This window comes from Pelophylax lessonae (assembly GCF_965119305.1).
Source record: "Pelophylax lessonae genome assembly, chromosome: 12".
In the NCBI taxonomy this organism is placed as follows: Eukaryota; Metazoa; Chordata; class Amphibia; order Anura; family Ranidae; genus Pelophylax; species Pelophylax lessonae.
The window spans coordinates 24,058,798-24,069,060 of record NC_138779.1 but is presented as its reverse complement, the minus strand read 5'-3'; the positions used below and the strand labels follow the sequence as shown (position 1 = coordinate 24,069,060).

The 10,263-nt window shown below is 43.0% G+C and overlaps 1 protein-coding gene across 3 annotated transcripts in view; it reads right to left on the bottom strand.

Moving 5' to 3' along the window:
• Positions 1–1,885: 1,885 nt before the first annotated feature.
• EI24 (EI24 autophagy associated transmembrane protein) overlaps positions 1,886–10,263 on the bottom strand; it is a 46,833-nt gene continuing 38,455 nt past the window's right edge. For all 3 annotated transcript variants that reach the window (XM_082273339.1, XM_082273341.1, XM_082273340.1), the window contains exon 11: positions 1,886–2,186. In XM_082273339.1, the coding sequence (XP_082129465.1) occupies positions 2,042–2,186 (145 nt within the window). In that variant the 3' untranslated portion in view covers positions 1,886–2,041. The remainder of the gene's footprint in view (positions 2,187–10,263) is intronic.

The following is a 10,263-nucleotide window of genomic DNA, read 5'->3' as shown; positions in this document are numbered from 1 at the left end:
AAGAGACGCCTGAGGGGGGGGACATGATAGCAATTTACAAATATCTCAATGGGGATCTCAGCTTAGAAAAAAAGCTGTTCAGTCGAAGGGATTGCACGAGGACTCGAGGGCATACAATGCGATTAGAGAAGCGTTTTAACCTCAGGCAACGTGGGGGGTTCTTTACTGTGAGGGCTACAAGATTGTGGAATTCTCTACCACAAGAGGTGGTTTCTGCGGGAAGTATGGTGGCTTTCAAAAGACTCTTAGACGTACATCTCAAGGATCAGAACATTCAGGGCTATGTGAGATGATTACGGCCACACACACCTACACAGGTTGAATTGGATGGACTATTGTCTTTATTCAACCTCATCTACTATGTAACTATCACTGTGCTTTTTTTTTTTTTTTTTTTTTTTATATAATAGCATGTACACAGAGTAGAGACCCAGCAGGCTCCACCCACTACAGGCTGCCTGCAGAAAACTACAGGAGGGGCGGAGACATGACCAGTCACCCTGCACAAGGAGAGAGAGCAGCAGTGAACGGTCTTTATTATAGGAAGCTCATACACTGGATTACAGCACTGATCTGGAAGAAATACACAAATCCTGCAGGGGATCAAATTATTTTTCCCACTGTAAATCCACTTTGCAGGCACAACATGCCTTTGCAAACCCAGTAAATACCTTGTAAATGTAGCATTGACATCACTGTGCTTTACATAGCTTGTGCACAGAGTAGAGACCCAGCAGGCTCCACCCACTACAGGCTGCCTGCAGAAAACTACAGGAGGGGCGGAGACAAGACCAGTCACCCTGCACAAGGAGAGAGAGCAGCAGTGAAAGGTCTTTATTATAGGAAGCTCATACACTGGATTACAGCACTGATCTGGAAGAAATACACAAAAGGAGACAAACGACTGAAGTAAGAAGACACATGGCTCTTGTATTTGGACAATATCCATTTTGCTTGGAGTTCAGCTTTAACCCTCTGCTGTTTCAAGTACCTCCCACAATCCAGGCCTGCTTTCAGTACATTCTACAGAAAACAACGGACCCCTTTTTTTTTAATCCCAGGGTCTTTTCCCTAGCACAACATATTTCTTTATGCCATTTGCATTGCATCAGGCATTACAGACCACACCCTACCATTAGTACAGACAGCCACTCCTCCCTGTACCTCTGAACCTGATAATTCTTTCATGAAACTCTCCATTAATAAAATCCAGGCAGATTTTAGAGCACTGTGAACCAATAAGGAGTTAAATCTATCAATTAGGAAATACTGCAAAACATATTGAAAAATACGCCATCCATTAGATTACCTCCAAATATTATTACACGCAGAAGACACCAGTCACATAGAAATTGTTAATTTGCTGCTTTTTAAAATCACAAAAATGGTCAGTCAGACAAAGATCTGTTTTGTCCATAGCTCAATTACACACAAATAATTAACATTAAGGTATTAAAAAAAAAAAAAAATAGTAATTAATTAACCCCTCCTTCCCTGAGTGCTGAAGCACCAGTGCTCAGTAACTACTGGAAACCCATGAAATAAACTGTGTTACGCCTGCTATGAAAGACTTCCAAACCTGGCACACACAAAATTTTGCACAGACGTGAAACTCGTTAAAAGGGGATCCCCAGTAAATCTCTGCCTGTAGCTGGACGATTCCATAAGTCTTTCAATATTTTCATGTGCTATCATCAAACAGGAAAAAAACTATGGGCTGACATCCATAGATGGCGCTGTGCGTTTTTAAAAAAATGCACAAAAGTTTTTTTTTATTTGCCAGCGGTGGGGAAGATTTTCAAACTACAAAGTGTAAAAAGTGGGCAATCCAGGGCCGATGCCAGCGTTTGATGCACAAGCACGACACACGCATGATTTTTTGGAAAAACTACAACAGCTCCAAGACTGAAGGGCTCAGCAACAAGGGAGGAAAAACAAAAAAAAAACAAGATTAACCAACGTGGCACAACACCCGTCAGTCAGTAAGAGTTAAAAACATGGCAGCAGGGGACGGACAACTCTTATTCCCCCCCAAATTGAATCAATGCCCTAAGGAGGCCTTGTGTTTGGCAGGTGATGGGTGTGGGCTGGCGGAGGTGCTGAGTGTGGACTGCAGGTAGACGGTCTTGTGAAAAAGCCGGTTACTGAGGAAGACAACCAGCGAGAAGAGACGCAGCTGGAAGTGACTGTGAAAAGAACAAATTGAAGATAAATTAGATTGTGTACTCTTTGCATTTCAATAAGAATGATTCTGTAATGCTGCATTGGATATCTATATATACACACACACATTTCCTTATTCCTGCTCTATCACTCCTATCTGTTGTCCCAATCTTAAAACTTGTGATAAGAGAAAGGCTCCTTTCACACGGTCCGCCTCAGTCGGCGAACTCCATGCAGCTCAGCAGGGGATCGATCCGCCGATCCCCACTGAGCAGGCAGGTGACAGCTCCGTCTCCGCTCTGTGTGCGGAGAGGGAGCTGTCAGAGCCCCGCTGCTCTCTATGGGGGAATCGGATGAGAGTGGACCGCCTGTCTGCTCTCATCCGATCTGATCCCCTGGACGGATGGAAAATAGGGTTTCCATCCGTCCGGACAGGATCGGATGCGGATGGCAGCGGACATGTCTCCGCTGACATCCGCTGCTCCATAGAGATGCACGGAGGATCTGATCCGGTCCGTCTGAAAAACTGACAGGCGGATCTGATTGGATCGTTCGTGTGAAAGGACCCAAAAGACTACAGGTAGTACATACTCCTCACCTTCATCATACAGATTTAAATATTTAGCATAAGAAAAAAATGTAATCATAATAACAGCATATTTAGTGGGGGGAAAAAATAGCAAATAAGGAGAACACAATAATAGCGTATACAATTGGGACACAAATCATATTGTAATTGAATGTTATTAAAAATTACCTTTCCTTTTCAATCTGCAGCTCTGCAATTTTCTGAAAATGCAATATGGCCGTCTGGAGGTGTATGTATATAGAGTGCCCCCACCCCCCCCCCCCCCCAAACATAAATTTCCTACTCGTGTGATTGGCTCACTGATATTCCTAGAAGTCTGCACTAAAATACAAGTCAGATTTCTGGCATCCCCTGCAACAAAAATGTCATTTTTGGTGAGATACTCCCAATAGGAACACGTCTAAAGGGATGCAGGCCCAGCAATTTTCCTCAGAGCCCTGCCAGGTGCACAGCTGATTGATAATTATGAAACCACTCCCTTCAACGCATGTGTCTGCCAAGGTCTCTATTGCAGCTGGAAATATCGGTCTTGTCTCTGGCCCTGAGGAAGCCCTGTTGCGAAATGCGTTGGCTTGCTGGGGACCCTGGACCGTGCAATCTCAAGACCGTAACATCTAATGAGATACACTGTATCAGCATTCCCCATGGGAATATATTTCTACATATGTTTTCCTTTTATCCAGTTTTCTATGCAGTTATAGTATATTTGTTTTTTGTTTATATATATATATATTTGTTTATATATATATATATATATATATATGTTCAATAAAGAGAGCAGTTTTAATTACTTATATGGTGTGAGACTCACTTTCCCACAGAGGAACTTCTTCAGAATAACAAAAAAGGTAGGCCATGTAAAAAGTCTTCAAAAGGAAACCTGTGCTAATTAACCACTTTAGATGGTACTGCGGCTGGCTGGCTCTCCCTGGCAAAGTCCCGTACATATACGGCGCTCGCCTGGGAGGAGCTAGGGGGCGAGCGCGCGCCGCCCCCACTCATCAGCTGGGGAGCCAGTGCGTGTGACAGGCGGCTCCGATGGCCGCCAGCCACTCGCAATCTCTCCCCGCTGACAGAGAAGGACGGATGGCTGATGTAAACACAGCCATCTGTCCTTCTCCCTGAGATGATCACAGAGACCATGCGATCCTGCTATATAGGATGGCATGTCTCTATTGTCTCTATGGTAATTTCACAAGCCACACCCCCCCACAGTTAGACACTCCCCTAGGCTTACATTTAACCCCTTGATCACCCACAGGGTTAACCCCTTCCCAGCCAGTGTCATTATTACAGTAACCGTGCATATTTTTAGCATTGATTACTATAGAATTGTCACTGGTCCCCCCAAGTGTCAAAAATGTCAGTTAGGGGTTCGATCTGTCCGCCGCAATGTCGCAGTCACGCAAAAAAAAAATAAATAAAATCGCACAGGTGATCAAATACCACCAAAAGAAAGCTCTATTTGTGGGGGAAAAAAAAAAAGTCAATTTCGTTTGGGTACAGCATTGCACGACCGCGCAATTGCCTATTAAAGTCACGCAGTGCCGAATCGCAAAATAGGGCCTGGTCATTGAGCAGCCAACTCCTCTGGTCTGAAAGTGGTTAAGTCAATTTGGTTTATTAGCAGACTAGCTGGTAAGTGTGCTGAGAAATGTTTGTTTGCGATGTGCATTGCCATTCCATGTGCACCTTCCAGCAAAAGCTAGTTATAAATTAGGGCAGTTGCCATCTTTTTGTATAGCTTGGTCGCTGAATTGGTGTGGGGACACATTTGATGCCTTTAGCTGCCATTGTGCTCTTGCTGGATGTCCAATGTGTCCCTGTCCCTTCAAGGAGGAGAAGTGCCTTAGAGACTCTCAAAAATATAGAGGTAGGACTACAGTATATATAAAGCAGCCTTGGTGTGGTGTGGGCACTGTGGTTTCCACATATTTTCAAATGTGTGAAACAAAACCCTCTGTTTTTAATGTAAATTGTTAGAAAGGGGCAATTTGGTTTGTTTGCAGGCTGGAAAGTGTGCTGGGAAATTTTTGTTTAGTTTGAAACCTGTGCTTTGCCCATGCAGGTTTATTTTTTGTGCCCCCCACCACCCAACCTAGCAACACACACCAAGCAACGCTCCCCAGCCTTTTTGCTCAGCCACAGGGAACAAAGAAAATGCCGGATATGCGACGGTACTCACTGTCACTGGGAGTGAAAGGCAGATACTTAGTGGTTTGGATTGCTTCAAGTGGGACAGTAATATTTGTCAGCAATATCTTTCAGGGAATATGAAGATTTAATCCCACTACACTGAGACCTATAGCCTGTTGCCATGAAGTCTTGACTCCTAAATAATCATAGTAATACGTAGATGTGTATTCCATGTACTTCAATGTAGGAGACGGCAGACTGTCATTGGCAGTCTTGTCCTATTGTCTATCTATTGAGATGGAATGTGGATTGTGTCAAGTCTGCCTGTCCCATTGTTAAAGGTTAGTGACCTCACATTGTTCTGTCCAGATGGCTAGATAATTAGTTCAGGTTTATTTGGTTTCTGTATACAATTCCGTCTGCATACGATAATGTAATCAGGCAACCCCTGACCTGTGTGTGGTAATATGATCAGGAGGGGGAGGTCCATGCTGTATATAAATTCTGTGTGACTGTTCAATAAAGTGTGATTCCAGAATAAGCTAAGTTGTTGGCTAGCTTTGTATGGGGGCGGCTAGGATTTGATATCCATGTTCATGACTGCAAGGAAGTTGTATACTGACGGAAGACCACAAGTACAGTCTGGGTCGGTGGCTCCATTACAGGATACTTCTAGGTATGAAGGAGCATGTGACACTCCATGTAAAGCTGGATACACACTATCCAACTTTTGTGGTTAGATTTCCTTCAGATTTACCTTTTCTATGTAGTGCAAGGGCCTGCCAGATTGCATACAAATTGAAAGTGTTTAGGTTTGACCTCATATTATATGGTTTTGGTAAGTCTAAAGGAAAAAGTCTTCAGAAAATCTTATAGTGTGTATGGCCCATAACTGTGCTGGGCTAATGTCTTATGAGGAAAGTCCTCTGCCATATGTGTGCGACCACCGAAACCTACCTAGGGCTGTCTTTCTTAGCTCCAGACAACTGAATATAGTGGGGGGGGGGGGGGAGCAAAGAAGCAGCTGGAGAGGGAGAGTGTTTTAAAATGACCTTGTTGCTTGGATAAAGCACTGTTTCCTTTAATTATGGGAATTGGTATAACCCCCAAGTTATGAATATTTTATAGTTTGTAATCTATATTCTATGTAAAAGTTTACCAGAATTTTCCAGCCCATAAATATTTAATTCAGTTTAGGCAAAGCAATTGTTATTTCATACTATATACATAACCTCAAGATGCAACTCCTATAATCTTGCACAGATATAGCAGATGGCAAGCCTCAGCCCATGTAACAATTCAAAATTTTATGAGCCAGTTCCAAGCGCACAAGCCAGACTTACAGGTTTAATGAAATATAGCATCGGTTAGATTTGTTTCCACACCTTATATATAAAATTGAATTGGCAAAATCAGCAGCATAGGGCAAAGTGAGCTGAAGCCAACAAGAGCACACCATATTCTTTGCTGAAAGGACCACAGGCTCAGCAATGGCAATGCTTCACGGTTTCCCTTTTTAAGCTCCAAGAAGCTAGCTGATTTTACTGGTAAAATATTGTCTGGCAAGTAAAGCCATATGATATGGGCAGAGATTACGGTGCCCTTTTGCTAGCCTCGGCTTCCTTTACTTTATACTGCTGTTTTTCCTGGGAAACAATTTATATTTTTTATATTATGGATGCAAGATCAATGAAAATCAATAAAACTCTAGCAAGTCTGGCTCAGAAGATTGAAATTGGCCTACAGTGAGCTCACTTGAGTGAACTTTAATGCAGCTCAGTTCTGGTCTTTTAATTCTATGCAAGCCATTGGCTAAAGCCAATGCTTTGCTTAATGCATCTTATACCTGTGCCACCCGCAGGAGTCTCCATTATTTATTTATTTTATTTTCTTTAATGCCTGATGGAGCTTTCATACATATTTACACAGTTACATAGTTTGTGAGGTTGAAAAAAGACATCAGTCCATCCAGTTTAACCTATGATGTGTGTGTGTGTTTGCTGTTAACCGTACATTGTATACCCCTGTATGTTGTACATTGTATACCCCTGTATGTTGTGGTCTTTAAGGTGCCCATCTAATAGTTTTTTTGAAACTATCGATGCTCCCTGGTGATACGACTGCTTGTGGAAGAGAATTCCACATCCTTACTGCTCTGACAGTGAAGAACCCCTTACGCATTTTAAGGTTAAACCGTTTTTCCTCTAGTTTTAGTGAGTGGCCACGTGTCTTATTGTTTTCCCTGTCTCTGAAAAGTTTGTTCCTTATACATGAATTATGACATTAGCTTTGCTCAGACTGAATTTAAAGTGGTTCTAAAGGCAGAACATTTTTTACCTTAAATGCGTTCTGTGCATTAAGGTAAAAATGCCTTTTGCATACCCCCCCGCCTCTTCTACTTACAAGAGCCTGATCTCGATCCAGCTCTGTGCATGAGAGCAGAGGGTCTCTCCACTCTCTTCCCCTTCCTATTGGCTCAGGGAAAAGCAGCAGGAGCCATTGGCTCCCACTGCTGAGGAAGTGGGTCCGACCGCACTGTGTGTGTTTATGGACACACAGAACCGGCTCAGAAGCGAGCCCACATGAGTGCCCCCATAGCAAGCGGCTTGCTATGGTGGGCACTCGAAGGGGGGGGGGGGGAGGGGGAGAGACAAGGAGCCAGGTGTGCCAGCAGGGAACAAACAGAAGAGGATTGGGGCTACTTTATGCAAAACCATTGCACAGAGCTAGTAGTTATAACATGTTTGATATTTTTATAAAATAAAATTTGATCCTTTAGGCCCCTTTCACATGGGACAGATCCGTTTGGATGGACTCTGCTTGCTCAGCGGGAATCGCTCTGTTGATCCCTGCTGAGCAGGCAGATGACAAGTCCGTCTCCGCTCACTGTGCTGAGACGGACCAGTCAGAGCCACGCTCTTTATGGGGACAGCGGATGAAAAATGTCTGTTTTCATCCAATCCCACCCACTGGATGAATGGTGCATCGCCATCCGTCTATTTTTAGGGAATCTTGTCGGAATGGATGCCAGGCAGGTGTCTGCGGACATCCGCCTCCCAATAGAAGTCAATGCGTGGCCCTACCTGATCCACATGAAAAAGGGACAGGCAGACCCGATCGGTCTGATCATGTGAAAGGGGCCTTACAATCACTTTAAAGTCTAACCATTTTTTGTTTTTTACCGATTGCAACAAGTTATTCATGTTACATAAAAAGTAGTTTAAAACCAGACAGCAAGAGCAATACAAGCACAGTGAAAAGTTCTTAGTCCTCCCTGCTCACTTTTTTCCTATTGCAAAGAAAAGCTTCATGACTTCTTGTCAGTTAAATCTTTTTGCCAGGGCACAGACAGCAATAAAAAGTAAGAAGAAGAAAGCCAGCATGCCAACTGTACATCCAAGTAAGAATTGGCTAAAGTCCCATATCAGATGTTTCCAGGGAATAGCAGCCCTCTATCATCTGTGTAGGTCCCCCTGATGAAGAGGGCCCTGTGCCCTCAGAACATCAGTGTATTTTGCTTGCTGGTATGGGATATCAGTAAACTCCTATTTGGATGTACAGCTGACGTACTAGCTTTCTGCTTCTTACTTGGATTCACACGATATCACAATTAAGCGGTACACCCACCCCTACATAGAGGCCTCTCAGAAGTCTGTGCAGTATAATGTGAAATTGTCCGCACTAAAAATAAAAACCTGACATGTACTCATGCTTCCATTGTCCACATAAAATCAAATATTGATGTTCTCCGACCATTGTTAATTGTTGGGTCGTTTTTCCATTGCTGCATCGTTTTTGTTATTAGATGTATTTGTTACTTTCCAATAAAAACCATTGAAAGAAAAATCAAATATTGAATAAAATGAAAAACAATGTTCACATTAGCAGCGCTTAGGAGAGCGATAGTTCTCTTCTTCTTCTATCCATTCAGCCACATGTTTAAATGATAAAATATAAAAAAAAAATAAAAAATTTAACCAGGAAGTGTGAAGGCCTTCAGACTAAGTCGAATGACGAAACTAGTCAAGGCATGATCACGTGGCTACCTCAGCAATAGATTGATCAATTGCGGTGTGCCTCCCGGGATCCCCGAGAGCGGCGAGCAGTGCTTCTGATCAGAGTAACAGCTGTGAGCTACTGTGGTGAGATTGGCTCACACAATCTTGTGTAAAGTGTACATGCTTGTTACGAATACTTTGATGTAAGCATATATATTGAAGGGCTATGGAATGTATGTTTTAATGGTTTAAACAAACAGTATTATGCTATGAGCTCTTTATCCTTTATAGGACACCCTGCATATATGTCATCTGTTGGGAGAGGAGATGATTGTTTGGTGAAAATCAGTGTGATTGAAGGAAGGATTCAATACAGCTCTGAAGTTTATACTGGGCTGGTAGTGGAGGAGGAGAAGTGGATGAACCCAGAAGGGATTATTTGAAATGTTAATAACAAAGCCCATTTTTGTGTTTAATAACTAGGGGAGAGGTCACACGAGGTATGGTGACAGGAAGATCCTTCTGAATTGTTTGAACATACCTTGTTTCACCATTCACCCTCCCTGGCTAAAGCTTTTTTTTTTTTTTATATCATTTAAGCATGTGGCTGAATGGATAAAGGACTTTAATTACTTAAATAAGAGGAAGCGCTGCTAATGTGAACATTGTTTTTCATTTTATTCAATATTTGATTTTATGTGGACAATGGAAGCACGAGTATATGGTTTGAATTTTATAGCAGCAGATAGTATATTAACCTTGCAAGTAGGGATGCACCGATCCGATATTCGGATCGGATATCGGCGCCGATATGGCCATTATAGCTGGATCGGGGGGATCGGTAACATTGACCGATCCACTGGCCGATCTGGTTTTTCCTTAGTAACGGCTCAGCCATCCCTTACTTGGTGCAGTAGTAGTATGGGATGGGAGCCGCTACTTCCTGTATAGTCTCAGCTCACAGGCAGAGTGATATCAGATGCACTCCGCCTGTGAATGGAGGAGCCGTACACATGAAGCAGCAGCTTTGCTCTGTACTGCAGCTGCTTGCTTTGTGTGTAGCTCCGGATCGGTTCCAGTATCGGCGATTTCACAACGCCAGATATCGGTATCGGGTCCAAAAAAATCGGATCGGTGCATCCCTACTTGCAAGTGCACATCGTATCATCCTAAGCGCTGGGTGAAAGAGACTATTTGTTTTTGTACAGACCAGTCACTTTCCTTTTGTAAAATCCTGACATGCACTTTAAAGTAGAATTCCAGGCTAAAACTAGCTAGTTTTAAAACAAACCCCCCCCTCCGAACAGCTAAGTTGCTTACCTGTGTCAAAAAGATGCATATACTTACCTATTTCCAGCCTGCTCCGGTCTAGTCATG